Genomic DNA, 15,995 nt, shown 5'->3' on the forward strand with positions numbered 1-15,995 from the left:
TTATTCCTATGCTAATATAGGTTAACTGACTCCATAGAGATGAGGTGTTGATTAATTTTCCGGGATATCAGCAGGAATTTTATGACAAATATAAGAACAATGTAATGGACTTTTATTCGATTTTAGATTTTTTATTTTTTTTATCTTAACCCCGCCCTCGTAGCTATTCCGTTTCAGTCGGAAATACGTCACTTCAGTTAAAGTAAAAAATGCTCCCCTTTATATGTGATTTTCGTATGGAGTTGTACTCTGTGGCAAACTTTGGCCACGCCTAGATCCTGTACCACTTCCATCCATTTAAAAAGAAAAAAGTAGAACAGAAGAAAAGATCTTCTTTTTATATATATACATATATATATTTATATATATTTCCCTCCTCCTTCTGTGGTGCGTTTGTTTGCGTGTCGGCGCGTCCCGGCGGTGTAACCGGAGAGAGGGGCCTCACTGAGAGGGAATGCAGGACTGCAATGGAGCACAATGCAATACAGGTAACGCCGATATAATTTCTAAATAAATGTCGTTATATCCCGTCGGTGAACGCAGATTTCACCACACATTGACGCGGGGATATTTTAACCGTGCGCCGGGGTAAATTCGAGTCAATTTCCGCCTTTATTTCGGCCGTATTTAGCCGTGTCGTATTGATTGTTTTCCCATATCAGCCACCGAGAGTTGCTCTGACTGCAATTACAACTTTATTCAGCTAGTCTCAACTTTTTTTTTTTTTTCACCCACCTCCGGTGGTGGCAGATAAATGGCTTATATTTGTGTATTTCGGGCCCAAAGCGACGGTTATTTCTCCGGGGCTGTCGCCTGGAAGCCAGTCGTTAAATTTCAGTTTAATATCGCAGATATTTTCGCCGTGTTAATGATTAATTTCTTTGTGTGTGAGTGTCGTGTCGACATTAGTCTCCCGGCTACCAACCCCCACCCGCATTAGCTTGAAATAAAAATAAAAATTTCTGCTCTCCCCCCCTCCTCCTTTTTTTTCCTCCCCCTGCCTGAAAATATCAGGAAACTTTTTCGGCTCGGTCACATTTTTAGCTAACCGCCGCGTCGCCATTTTTATTTGTATTTTTTTTATTTTTATAAAAATACATTTTCACCGACGCAATATTGCCATATATTTTGTCTGTCGACACGGACTGCTAGGTGGAGCAGCAGTTGTGTTGAAATAATAATATTAATGGGAAGCAGCATATTGATATTATCACCAAATCCAGCCCGACATTTTGTCTCCAGGAGTTTTTTAAGGAGGAATGTTTATATTGTGTATGTTTCTGTACTTGAAATAAGGGCTTTTTAGTCCTGCCTTAAAAAGCCAGGAAACATGCAGAGGACACACAGTTAAGGATATATATATATAGATATAGATATAGATATATATATATATATATAGATATAGATAGATAGATATAGATTGTATGTTTTGCAGGTACTCTGATATAAAACTAATTTGCTCAAAAATATATTTTTGAGCTGTTATAATATGTCTGTTCAAATATTGACTCACGACAGAAATAGGAGATTTTTATTCATACATATGTATTGTTTTCTCTGGGGCTGAACTTGTCAGGTTTTTCAATAACAGGATATAGCCAAGGTCAGTAGTGCTGACTGGATTTTATTTGTTGGTTTATTTTTTCACTGTGCAAAACAGGAGACGTTTTTTTATTATGATTATTAATATTCATGTTTCATTCCCTCCTCCTTCCTCTTTCTGTCTTGTTCTGAAAACTGTTTAAAAAAAAAAATCTGAGAAATATCACGAGAACTGACGCAGGCATGGTGCAGATTAAGGGTTTCCATCTTAAATTCCTGTGTGTGTGTGTGTTCACTGCTCAGATTATATTATGTGGCTTTTATTTTCCTGCCTGCCGCTAGGCTGGAGCAATGCTTTAGCTGGCCCTCCCCCAGGCCTACAAAAAAAAGAAAAAAAAAAAGAAAAGACTAGAGCTCTGTGATATCCATACAACACTGCCACACTACATAATAGTATGTTTATTACCCAGCCTGCTCACTTTATGATGGTATTTATCATGCATCGTCACTATAATCACGTTAAGTACATGCACACTGCAGATTTAGGGAGTTAAACAGCACATAAATTGCTTTCTTGTAGTCTTTTTCTTTGTTTCCATGCTCATAATTACCGCTCAACCGTCAGAGAGTAAATGAGCAACATGCCTGACGGTAATACGGGCCAAAAACATAATTTAAAATACAGCAGATGGGTAAACGTGTTTGCTTCTAAAATATTCAGAAAGCATTATTAAGGTTGTTCAGCGCACACAAAATAACTGGCAGCCATTTTATGTTGCAGTGTTGCAAAAAAAACAAACATGTTAAGTCAGAATCTACATGAATAATATTAATGCGAAGGCCAGGAAAATGAATTGCTCATTTAGACAACACCAAAATAAGCATTTAAGTGTTCAGTGTGACCAATTTTGAGAATGTTGTGTAAGCGACTATAATTCGAAATGTAGAATGAAATAGAAATAACCTTTATTGTCCCACAGTGGGGATATTCATGTGTGCCAGCAGCAAAGTAAAAGGCAAATAGAAACATGCAGATACACACAAAGGTAAAAAAAAAAGTAAAAATAAGAGACTATATATTAAGGGCAAATTTACAACATCAGAAAAAAAGTACTGTACAGTTGTTAAAAATAGCATATTCAGGTTAAAGAAATGTGTGCCTGAGTAGAGTTATTTAATAAACTGTACAAATAATCGTGAACAATAAGAACATTTAGTGGTTTTATGTAAGAGGGATTTATTGAGACTTTGTTTTTAGGTGCACGGCGTCCTGGGAAAAAAAAAAAGCAGTTTATTCAAATTCTGTCACTACACTAGTTAAAAATCTTTTAAATATGAACAACCCAAAAATTAATGAAAAAACAAACAAAACATAAAAAAATGTTTTAAAAAGAGTAATAATATATGTTTTTAGTTAAATACTAGTTAAAACCATTCTTAGAACAAACACTGATAATCAACGATGCATAAATAAGATTAAATGATTAAGAAGTCAGTAATAACAGAAGTCAGTAATTAAGAATTATATTAAACATTAATGGTTTATACTTTAGAAGGAGAATTATCATTTTTTTCGTCTTGTCATATCTAAGCTTTATATAACTTATTTTTTTCCTAAGCTAACTTTTTTTTTTTTTTTGTTACTTTGAGTGAGCTTGATGATTACCAGTAAAATGCAAAATTCCCTTTTTTCTACTCACAAATCGGCGATACAAAATAAACAACATATTTATTTTCTCAGTTTATGGTCATGTACCTGAAAATAATTATGAAATGTAAGTGATTGATAGCTAAATAAGTGGAATATCTGTGCTGAAACTTGTTTTCCCATCAGGTAGGCATGTCCTTTTTGACTGCAACTATTTACAGTTTTGGTGCTGTTTTGTCCTTAAACCAGCACTGTGTAAGTTTTGACTCAAATATTAGCTTAATTTGGGATATATTAAAAGATTTTTCAGGTCAATATACAGCACTTGGCTCCATGCCGGCTGCCCTTCTCAAAAGCTCGCCTATGTAACTTGAGAGGGTCGGATCCGTCGCTGAATGGGTCATGTGACCTATAGGTCATGTGACCTAGAGTGCCGCTTTACAGCACTCTGAGCTCCCCTTAAACATTAGTGCTAACCTTGCGTACCTCTACTTTTCTCATCCTCGAGTCAAAGATTGTCGTGGCCGAGGGAAGCAATAAGAGAAAAACTATGTCTGAGGAGGCCAAAAAGAAACACCAGGCCAGGGATCGCTCCAGAAGAAAAACAGGAGTGGATCTTGCAAAATAATTTGTTCGTTAGTGTTTGATGAAAGGGCAATCAGGATGAAAGACCCATTCTCTTTTTGCGGCATTATTATTATTATTAGACTGGTAAGTTTTCTTTTTACCTGTTGTATAGAAATTATGTCCGAGTCTACATTTTTTAGCTTTGTAGGAGCTAAATGCTAAGATACCAGGGTAAAAGTTGTTGTTAGGCAACAAGACAGATGTGACTCTTACCTCATCAAAGATGTTTCTGGTTCTCTGATGGAGGATTTAAACTAGAGGGGTGAGTGCTGCCTTATCTTTACAAGTAACTCCAAATCTTCTCAATCTGTTGGTCCAAAGCGTTCTGCTATCAGATTCCAGAACACAGAGGGAGACTGTTTAATTTTGCGACAGTGCAGTGTTACCAGTGGCCTCTAGGGGTGCTAAACCTGGAAGTTACAAGTCCAGCGCTCCCTAGTGGCTAAAAGTTGCATGGTGCTATATTAATCAAAAATTATTTCTTTAACTTGACTCAATTATGTCCACTAACAAATAGATTAGCTCAGCATTTGACTCTATTTAACAATAACTTTGTATTTTTACCTTTCTTTTAAAGTAAAATTGGAATATTTACATGTCTCCTTGTTTGTTGAATTAAAAAAAGTATATACATTAAAATATGTTTGCTCTTTACCAGTTTCCATACTGATTTAGTAAAAGGTTTCCTAAAGACAGATATTTTGGACATCAAGTATCTTTGAAATAATTTAAGCTCAGTCAGTAAAATGCTTTTGCATATTTTTCCTCCCAAAATATCAATAATGGTACTTCTCTGTTGGAAAAACAGATGTGATGTTTACGTTTTAGGGATGGCAATGCTATCTGATATCCTATAAGCCTAAATAATTTGAACACTTACCTGTTTTTGTCTGACTTTCTCCTGTTCAGCTGCTCAAACATTGAGCTTATATTTACATACTTTGGAGAGCTAAATTTAAAATTGACTATACTAAGCTCTCTTAAATGTCCAAGTTTTAACTGAAAACACACCCAGTTAGCCTTTAAGAGTCATCTTCCATAATTGTCTATTTTTTCTAGCACCACCCCAAACCGATCTGTAAAGTGCAGAGAGTTTAAACATTGTAATTATGTTCTTAATAGTTCATGTTGACCTAGATTTACAAGTACAACTTCAGCCTTCAGTGTAGAAGTTTTACTAGTGCTAGACTAATGTTATTTCTTCTGTTAGGTGTGCTTAATATTATCACAATTTTATTGCAGTATTTTTATGTTTTTGCCAGTCTCGGAGAACGATGCATGAAGCACCTCAGATACTCCTGCCAACTGGCCAAAGATGGGAACTTTACAGTTTTCTCTTGTTTGGCCGGTCTTATACTAGAGAAAACTAGATTAATTTAGTGTTTTCTCTCCCATCAATTTCAGCGTATAAAGGCGTCAACAAAAAGCATGGACCCTTATATATTTTTTTTAGTTTAATAACGATCAGATTGACATGTTGGTTTGAGGCATACAATGGCAATATCTTCTAGCTCCATTTTAAACCATTTCCTCTATCTAAGAACCTTAAAGAAAACTGTATCCCTGTTGTTGTGCAATATTTGTTTTGGTTAATTTACTTATGATTATTTAATCTTATCCTTTTCCTTCACTCTCACAATTTTCTCCCCGCTTTCAGTGAGTTTTAACGTCTTGGCATCTAAAAGCCATGTCAGGCTTGTGTGTCATGGCCAGTGAACAGGCCAGATGGATACTTTATTCGCATGGCGAGGGTTGGTGCGATAACTTGAGACGTCAATTGCCACATCATTTCACTGATGCAAAATAAAAATTAACTGCTGAACTGCAAAAAAAATTCCCAAATTTATTACATCTCAGTGAAAACAATGCAGGAAGTTTTGGTACAACGTAGCATTTGTTATTTTGGTGGTTAACTAGATGAATAGCAGCAACCTTAAAATAAAGAGAGGTTCAGAGTTGGTTAATTTTTGCTCTCGGATATTTAAAATACAGGTTGCCTGTATGAAAATGTTGCACAGAAAGGGGGATGTCTCTTTAAAGTTAAAGGGAACCTGGGCCCTTTGGTTAGAACTTTGGTTAAATATAACTTATAACTATATAACTTTGGTTAGAAAGATATCAGTTACACATAATTTTAAATTATCTAAGAAAATGGGGAATCTCTTCTGTGTGTGTATTTTTTCTGGCATTAATACAAGCTATTATTAAAGTATTTCCCTTCTGCCACTCCCTGTACATGGAATATTCACAGCAATGATCAATGATTCAGATTCCTGGTTTAAACATGAATACCATTTGGTGTTTATGTTTAAAGCTAGCATACAACACAGTGAGACTGCTTTTATCTCGGATCCATAGCATAGTGTGTGAAATCATTAGATTAAAAACGTCAAATAGGTGCAGTTATATAAACTATATCATTTTAACATCTTGTGACAGAAGGCTGTGCGGTTCTCTTGATAGTTTCTGATTTTAATGTTGATAGACCATTAAAAAAACCCAAAGCAAATGTGTAAAAATTACCCAAACAATAAAATAAACACTAAAAAGTAAAATACATCAAAAAGGTAAAGAAAAAATAACCATAAAATGAAATTCAATTCACGGTGTCCTATTTTACTCAAGTTAATGGCCAACAAAAAGAGATGAGTCTTTGGCGGTTTGACAAACCTTTGGTCTGAGTGCACAATATCAGACAATATGACGATGGTGATAATGGTAAACATTGCGATGACGTGTCAGTTGCGACATATACCCATTTCTTCCTTTCTTTTTCCTCCTCTGCGCTTCCTGCACTCTGACCTGTAGGATTTAGGGCTTTGCCATTTGTGTCTGGTGTGAGCATCTGCTGCACTCAGCCTCTGTTCATTGTTCATAACAACATGTACAACATAATGTATCAGCCTGCAGTTATTGCACTCCAAGCAGTCCTTTTCGATATAAACGTTGTTCACATTGAGATTGCAATGGTTGATGCATTTGTGCAGCTTTAGGTCTGAGCAGTGTTGACGTGTAGATGTGAACTAGTCCGTAATTTATGTGCAGCCACCGTGAAAGTGCTCCTGCAGTACCGTCTCCTGCCGTCTGGCGAGAGTTTTCTGACGACGGTCCCTCAGCCACCCTGAAACAGATCCTCGACAGAGAGTAGGGAGACTCCAGTGACCCATCAGCTCCCCTCACCATCTTCTGCAGGACCCTCTGCTGTTGCAGCGGGGGTACCAAGCCGAGATGCATCCTCACTCTGATATGTGCATTTAAAAAAAAAAAAAAAAAACAGGCACAACCTTTTTCCTCACATTTCCTGTTTGGGTCGTTAAGGGTGACCCACATTCTTTCTACCCACTAAATGCCAGAATAATTAGATTTTTTTTTTTTGGGAGGAGGATATTTATAACGTTCTTCAAATGCAGATGTTTACATCCACTTAGATTGCTGTGGCTTTTTAACCAATTTAAGAAAGTGCAGATGATGTCGTTACTGTATGTTAACTAACATCTCAGTTAATCACAGGCACACCTGGAGATGTATTTAAAGGCAGGGTTCCACCCCCCCACCAACGTATTATAAGCCTGGTGGGCCGCTAAAAGGTCACTCAGGGAGATAGAAGCTATTACTCCAAAAGTGACACACACGGCAGATTACAGTTTACAAATGTACACGGGTCCACAGGCCTTCATTTTGGAAGACATGTCTTGTGGTGTGGAGACATTTGGAGGAAAAAAGGGGAAGCCTGCAAGCCTTAGAACACCATCCCAGCTGCTGGGTTTGAGGGTGGCGCTGCTGTGTGGCTGGTTTTGGCTGCAGGACGGATTGGTGTACTTCCTACACTAGATGAGGGAAGAACGTGTGGGAAATATCGCGTTCTGTCTGGAAGAATGGGTCAAAATATGCATAACCCAAGTTTTAAAAGACAATTCTATCAAATGAGAAGCAAGTCTATGCAAACTTCTGAATTCGAAGAGCTTAAACATTACTCATTCATGCATTTAGCAAATAAAAATATAATTTTGACCTAAAACATTGCATTATCAAATCATTTTTACAAAACCCATATGAAACTTTCAGCGACAGTCAAACCAATACTTTGTAACCACCACCCATGCTATGAGGTCGGCTGTCACAGAGTGACAATCTCGTTGAGAGTGCATAATTTTTGTTACATTTAAGTTAATGTATATTCACAGCTGCCTCGATATAAGGATACTTGAGGCAGCATTTAAAAATGATCTAATGAAGGCATGAATCTTTAAGGATAAAGGACAATTGAAAGTATAGTGAGTAAAAAGTAACAACCAATCATAGATTACATCCGCAATAATTAAGTTTATTAATATTTTAAACAAAAGCAGCGTTCATTTATTTATGGTTAAAACCATCAGAGGAGAAAATGGCTCAAACAGGAAACGTAACAATTCTCACCATGCATTAATTAAACATTAAAAGGTGCTACATGTTATTTTTACGATGGTTGTAAAGTTGAATCCCACAGAAAATTCTTAGACACTTTGAACAACGCATCTCTAAAAGGAATACGCAATATATCTGCATTAATATGGGTATTGGCTGATGTTAGTAATATGTTCACATACTTGTATCACTCCCATAAGTAAAACTGGGGCGATATTAATAACTGATGTTTATTTCCATCTTCCTGACGTTGTCTGTGTGTTTTGAGCATGTGACTGATTTTAAAGTAGTACAGGATATTAGGGTGTTTTAAATCAGACATGCAAATTCACCACTGTTGTTTTTTTTTTTTTTTTTTCCTGGTGCCTAAAAGGGTCGTTAAATATGCATGATATTCATATTATTGCTTGTCAGATATGAAAACAGTTTTTACATCGGGTATTGCTATCAACCATATTTTCACACCAGTTTACCCCCGGTTTCTAACTTTTATCTGATTTCTGTTAAACAGAAATGTGCATTCTGAGTTTTGATGTATTGAATGAATGATGAAAAGATTTCTCAGTATTTTTCCTGCTGACCACCGTTGGCTCAGATAAAGAGAAGACTGTTGCATGTTAAATAAAATATAATTTACAAGAACAAAACGGTACTACCTTTGACTCATCGTGGAACACCGGGGGCTCAAAATGTGTGCTTGTGATCCGTTTGTAGTTCATCGTAATTCAAAAACAGACGGGGTGAATTAATATTTCCTGAAGCAGTTCTCACTGCAGACTATTTAAAGGCAGACATCTTGCTGCGTTTCTGTGCCTCTTCCTAACTTCATCCTGTGATTGTGCTCTGGTTGTTGTTGTTGTTTAGTGCCTAATGCTCTCATATTTGTGTCTTATCGTCTACGGCGGAGCTGTAAAGTTTCCACAGAGATCCTGTGTTTAATTTAATCTCCTGCAGCTCTGTAATTTCACTACGTACGCTTGAATGTGGAGTCGCTTTGACCTTTTAGCTAATATTGCTTCTTCAGCTGCATTAGAGTAATGTTACAGTTTGAATATAGAAAGTGACACCGAGCTCTTCTTTATTGTTGTCGTTTCTGCTTCATGCGTTCTCACTTTCCCCACAGGTCCTCCAATGCATCTAAACAGTGACGTCATTCATTAGTTCGGTTATTTTGAAACAAATTAAAAAAATAAAAAATCAGTTGTGGTGGATTTGCGCCGCGTCTTGTTCTGCTGTGACGTTTTATTCTTATCTTTGTAAAACTGATCCTGGGCCTGTTACTGCTGGTCCGCAGCGCTCGGAGGGCTGGGTTTGGGGGGAGGGCAGCCTGTGGTGGGTACAATAGGGGGAGGGCGTGCTGGGGAAGGAGGGGGAGTGAAAATTTGAGAATATTCAGCCTTTTAAAAAGCAGAGAGGAGGTGAAGGCTGGCGTCACAGCAGCTGCAAGCAGAACAGGAACGACTGGTTGCTGGTGAGAAGCTGCAGTTTGGAAACACACGCCCCTGCTGACTATTTCTGGGCTGGAAAGCAGAGAAAATAAATTATATGCATTTTGTTTTGTAGATCTTCTCCAGCACCGACCACACCCTCAGCTCATACACTGGGTCTTTTATTTCATGTGGATAATAAGCTGGGGGAAAGAGACCTCTGCCTGATTTATAGCTGTTCACTTAATATGGAAAAAAAAAAAAAAATCTCAGTTAAAACTGCCCGGCCCTGAGCTGCACACTAACTATCAGAGCTGCTACAGGGAGGTGCTGATCAACTGAAAACAGAGTGTATAATAACCCAGTAAATATATAATTTACCAGCTTAAAACAAATATTTATTCGTTTTAATCTTCCTTTACTGTGGAAACAAAAGCGCCTGAATCCTCAACAACTTCTTACACAATTAAAGAACTTAAAAATCCCAGTGAATTTTAATAATGTTACTTGTGAAAGAAATCTGAAGTTTGATGAGCAGTTTAGCAGATTTATTCACTAATTAAGCTGCTTACAGGACAGGGTTCCCGCTACATGAAATTGATCGTGGCGTTGCGCCACGGCAAAACAAAAGCCGCCACACTTTCTATAGGAAGTTTTTTTTTTTTAAATATGTTAAAATAATGTAAAGTATATGAGAAATATATAGCCTATATTATGTATAGCATATATTTGTGCACTTAGAATAACCATAATCCGAGTTTGAAATTAATTTGAATATTATGAAAAGTAAAAAAAAAAAATACTTTATTTTGAAAAACCAACACCGTCTGCTTCTTCCTGTTTGACTGTAAAGCTGCTAGCATCAGCGGCTACGCTCTCAGGAGGGAAGGAAAACTAGAGGACCGTCCACTGTTGCCCATTTAGACTCTTTGTTGCTATATTTCACAACTTTTTATACACCTCAAGCAATTTTCTTTCAAAATGGACTAACAACAACGAGTTTTAGCGACTTTTTTGTTTTAATGGCGACCTTACCAACATCACCGGTCGTTCTGGAATGACTGTAGCAGTGATAGCTGCTATGAGAGTTCCTACTTCCCTCAGCGCCGACTCTCAGGCACACCACAGCTGCTGCTGCCTCGTCCTGTAAATGTAGTTTTTAAAGAAGTCTTTTGTTGTCTCTGAAACTGTTGCGCTAAAATAACTCCCTGAATTGGATTCACACACAGCTTCAATCACTTAGTCACCTCGTTCGCTTTGTGTGCCTCTGATAACTTTTCTTTGGCACAGCTTGTTTTATGTAGTGTGGATTCAGGCAATGTATTAAAATTCAAAAATCATTTTATAAAGGTAATTGAGTTCCAAACACATTTAATCACTATTTTAATAACTTTTGGTCTTGGCAAAAGCTCTCCTACAGGCTAGGTCCCAAATGTATGAACAAATATGCAAATTACATGAAGTCATCCCCCTCTGCACCCCCCCCCCCCCAAAAAAAAAAAAACACCACAAAAAGCACCAAGGACACAACAACAAAATGCAGAGATCGCCCTCCGATTTGTCATCATTCGTCTCGTTTTCTTCGTCAGGAAAAGTTGTTTATGAAATTCACCCCTAAAAATGGCTCTTTAAAGGTTTGTGTGCAGTCAGATTTCCACCAATAATGGCGCTTAATTTGAACGCGTCACAGAATAACCGACCAATTAGAAGCAAGTATCGTGCGAGATGACAGTACTGTGAGATTTTGCTGGAAAACGATAGCACCCGTGAAAAATTACGTGCGGGCCGAGGAATTTCCATAAATTTGAGGAAAACGATCGGGGGAAAATGGGAAAGAAACCCTAGATTTTAAAATCAGTATAGCATCGCTGCGCCCTTATTCCATCCTCTGCGGAGAACCCTGCTATAATTTCAAGATAACCTGATCAGCTGTTCTAAAAATCAGATTTTTACTATATAGAAAATAATTTATCCTGTTTTTATATTGCTCTATATAAAAAAAGAGTGACTCTAGAAAACCAGTAATAATTTAGATGGCCAGTCAATTAAGCATTTTTTTCTACACTAAATTAGAACTAAATTGTATATTTCTGCTTTTTGTTAGACTGAGTCAGCCGTTTTAAAAACCTCACACCTGCTGTAGAATATCAGCGACTATATTTACACAGCATGAAGATAATGTAATGTAATAGGCCTGAATTACAAATGATCATGCAGTCATTCAGTTTATATTTACGTCATTTATGAATATCAGTTTAATATTTCAGCCTGTCATTTCCAGCTGGGGAGGGCTGCACTTTACATTTCCTGCAAAGCTGCTGTAATTCACATTTTTTACAGTTTTTTTTTTTTTTTTTTTAGCTGCAAACAGGAGATGAGAGCAGCTGAGGCTGCATGATGGATTCCAGTTTAAGCCAACAGCAGCGTTTCTGAGGCTGCTGCAGTGTGGAGCTGTAAAAACTGAGCCCATCCTGTCAGCCGTGTTCCATATAAAACAGCATGTGTGCCGCTTTCTCAGTGCATCATCCTGATTATGGTTAAAAGATTTCAGTCTTTAGCAGAAAGGACAAGGTCAAAACAACAAAAAAAATATTATTTTTTCTGCTTTTTGTCCGAGGGGGAAAAAAATGGAGTGTAAAGAAATGTAACATTATGTTGCATGACAACACAAGGGCTGTGTTGTCTGCTTCTATGGTTACCTGGTTATCATCCGTTTTTATTTAAATAAAACATGATCGGAGCGGAGACTCCAGTGGAAGTAAATGATTTTAAATTATTAACTATGTGGACAAATTAGGCGTAGCTTTTTAAATGGTTTTGGGTTTCAGCAGCATCCAAAAGTCTGGGCAGAGATCTGTAATTTTTCACTGAATGGCAGAGCACAATATGCAAATAAGCTTCAAATTATTCATCCCCCACCGGGGGATTTTGGTTAAAGGTAATCTTTAAATTTCCTCCTGTCTGTATCTACATTCAGGTTAATACCGAAGACCTTTAAAAACATTTTACAATTCAAGGTTCTGGTGAAATGTAAGTCCCTCAATTTACATCATCATGCTGAAAGATTGTGACCCAGAGCCGAATATTATTCCATTTCTGTGCTGTGCAATTTCTAATAGTCCTTGATTGAGCCAAAAAGGTCAGCTTTGTTACTGTAGAGAGCCCCATTTTCACCATTGATATGGACGGAGTACGTTGTTGCGTGAATAAAAAAAAAAAAGGACTCTGCGTGACTCAGTTTTCCTTCAGCGGCTCATTGCCAGGTCTGTAATTCAGCGTTGTTGCTGACTTTAGCCGTAATGTTGTGTCTTAGAACCCACGATTAAGCTAATCAGGAGATGCCTCTCCCAACCCGCCACAAAAATGAACTCTGAAATTAACAACTCAGATTCACCAGAGGAATAATAAATGCTGGTGCTGCTGATGTATGGTGTAGCTGCTTGTTTATTTGCTTGTTGATAAGATCATTTAAAAGGTGTAAACAGGTGTGTCCAAGTGAATATTTGACAGGGAAAAAGCTACACTTTGTTGTTAGACGTGAGATTCTTAAATCCCTTTTATTCTTTTGTTACAACTAAACAGCAGCCGGGAAAGCCTTTCTGTAATGGATCGTTATATTAGGAGCAGATGGTAAACTATGTGGGAGAGAGAGAGCAGTCTGCGTTGCATAGCTCCGCAGTTAAACATCCATCCGTTGTCTATAGACGCTTATCCGTGCACGACTGAGGGGCCCGGTGCCTTTCTCTGGTGGAACACGCCCTGGACAAGTCTCCATTTCATCACATGGAAACACAGAGACACGGGACAAATTATACTCACACTTAAAGCAATTTAGAGAGACCAATTAACCCAACAGTCATGTTTTTAGGCCTGTGGGAGGAAGCCGGAGTACCCAGAGAGAACGCACACATTCACGGGGAATCATGCTCTCACAAAGACCCAAAGCTGGACCTTCTCGCTGCAAGGCAACAGTGCTACAAGTTAAACTTCATTTCTCTAATATTTTATAACAAAGAAAAAAAAAACAACTACAGAGATGACATTTTGAAGCATTTCTTAAGCATCTGTGTAAAATCGCCTGATTTATGTCGCCAGCTGATATCTTTGTGAAATAGTCCTGTATTAACAGACATAATGTTATATAATGTATAACATTATATCTAATGATGTGATATAATGTCCTATCCTGTGCTTTGTTACAGTTTTAGAAAAGTTAGGAACATTCGGTGTAGGGAACTCTGATAGCAAATGTTAAAAAAACATCCCCAGAAGCTAAACATTTAGCTGGCTCCTCGCTGTGGACGCCCTGCCTGCGTACCCTCCTCCAGGGACTCTGATAGGCGGTCAGATCCCAAGTCTTCCTCGGCTCCTCCTCGCCAGCGGTGAAGGGCGGTCCGTTCAGACTCCACTCACACCTAGACTAAAGATGTTCAGATTTACACATTTACTTGTGTTTTTTTTGCCATTTGCTGTTTAGGTTTCGTGTAGATGGAGTTGAGTAAACGAGTCGTCTTCCTCGCGCCTCCACAATCACACATTTTGTGTAAAAATGGCACAACATTCCACGTAATGTGTTACATTGTTGTTTGCAAAAAGGCATAAAGCAAAATATGTAATGAATTCAAATGCAAATGGCAAACTATCCTGTAAAAAGAGTATTTTTGCAAAACATTTTCCATTGACAAAACAACCTGATTTCGGGTTCATCGTGTACTTTATCCTCTGCTTCAACTTCTACATCATACATTTAAGTCACACAAAAGCACAGTTTGCTGATTGAAGCTGCGGATCCAAAATGGTGGCATCTCGTCCTCCTGAAAGGCACAAAGATTATCCTTCAGGTTGTTGTTGTTTTTTTTTTTTAGGATTTTTGTCTTAAAATTTATTCAGAGGATTCAGTTTACTGGAAAGACTGAGCTCTTTTATTTCTCAGGTGTGTTTCATTTTCCTGTAGTAGTCACACTTCCTGATATGAAGCAGAGAAATCAAAGCTGCATGTTTATTCACAGCCGCAGCAGTGAGAGCACAAGATGTATGAATACACTGGAGGTGAGGCTGATTCATCGTTCCACACGGCTAAATTCATACAAACAGTGATCAGTTTCTGCTTGTGAAACGAGGCAAACGAAGCACTAATCATGTAAACTGAACTGTAGATTTAATCAATTATGAGACCCCAAAACTAGATGCTTTTAATGGCAATTATGTCTATTAGTAAACATTGTGCCTCTGATTTTACAGAACCCAACGCAATATTTGGATTTAGGTTTTGTCATTTTTAAGACGTTTGACAAATAAAATTAATGGTGAATTTTAGTAGCAATCACAAAAATATTTTACTATAAATATATCTAAGATGTTAACATAAACCCAAGATGTCGAATGTGTCTGTTGTGCAAGATTCCCCAAAGAAAATCGGAATCAAGTTATTTTTGCTACACATAAATAAATCACAATATAAATCACTACATTTAGGCGTTTGCCGTGGTTTACTGTAAAGTCCCATAAAATGTTCACACACACCTTAATGTAATTTTTTGTTGCGTGTACATGTTTCAGAACATCCAATACATTTTTTGGATCAAACATAAACTCAGGAAATGGAAAAAGCTGTTCCCAAACAATGAAGCTATCCAAATCAACCTGGCCCTGTATTAACATATAACTGCCCTCCTTGTTAAGTTATAAATTAATTGTGATCGCAATTTTAAAAACACAATTTCCAAATCTCAGAGGTCTGCAAATTTTGGCTACGGAAACGTTAATGGATAAGACGCGTCCTTTATGTGTCGGTAATATATTTAAAGTGGATTTGTCTCCACATGGAAGGGAAAAAAGTTGCAGCAGTGAGATGATCTAATTTCATTATTTGTTTTAGAGTTTATATAATCAATACGTTTTACTAGAATCTTTCAGGAATCTCACCATAGCAAACCATGACTTGTTTGTTGGTTGCACTTTGTTCAGAAGGATTGATGTCCAACGCAACAAGCTATTCTCTTGGATAATAATATTATGATTTCCAATAATACAAAAAGGTAAAATTTCTTGTTTTAAAAAGTCGTTGTCTACAAACATCTTTATCTACATTTTTGTTGCTTGTGGTTAATGCAGAGAAGTCAAACTTGCATCACAATCGCAGATATGGTTGAAGTACATCGGACAGCCCTATGTAGAATCAATACTTAGAACCTGACCAAAAAATTATTTTTATGTTTTTCATGTTTTCTTGCAACTTTCTGCCAAAAATTAACAGATTTTATGCCTTGGTTCATGCATTGGTTTATACCCACTAACATTTGTAACATTTGTTTTAAAATGTTAAAACTTTTTGGATTGGCTTA

General features: G+C 37.3%; 1 protein-coding gene across 2 annotated transcripts in view; it reads left to right on the forward strand.

Moving 5' to 3' along the window:
• Positions 1 to 259: 259 nt before the first annotated feature.
• zgc:77151 (ARID_ARID5 domain-containing protein) overlaps positions 260 to 15,995 on the forward strand; it is a 56,718-nt gene continuing 40,982 nt past the window's right edge. For both annotated transcript variants that reach the window (XM_021321975.2, XM_036142801.1), the window contains exon 1: positions 260 to 488. In XM_021321975.2, the coding sequence (XP_021177650.2) occupies positions 468 to 488 (21 nt within the window). In that variant the 5' untranslated portion in view covers positions 260 to 467. The remainder of the gene's footprint in view (positions 489 to 15,995) is intronic.

The sequence above is a fragment of the Fundulus heteroclitus genome, chromosome 11 (assembly GCF_011125445.2).
Source record: "Fundulus heteroclitus isolate FHET01 chromosome 11, MU-UCD_Fhet_4.1, whole genome shotgun sequence".
NCBI lineage: Eukaryota > Metazoa > Chordata > Actinopteri > Cyprinodontiformes > Fundulidae > Fundulus > Fundulus heteroclitus.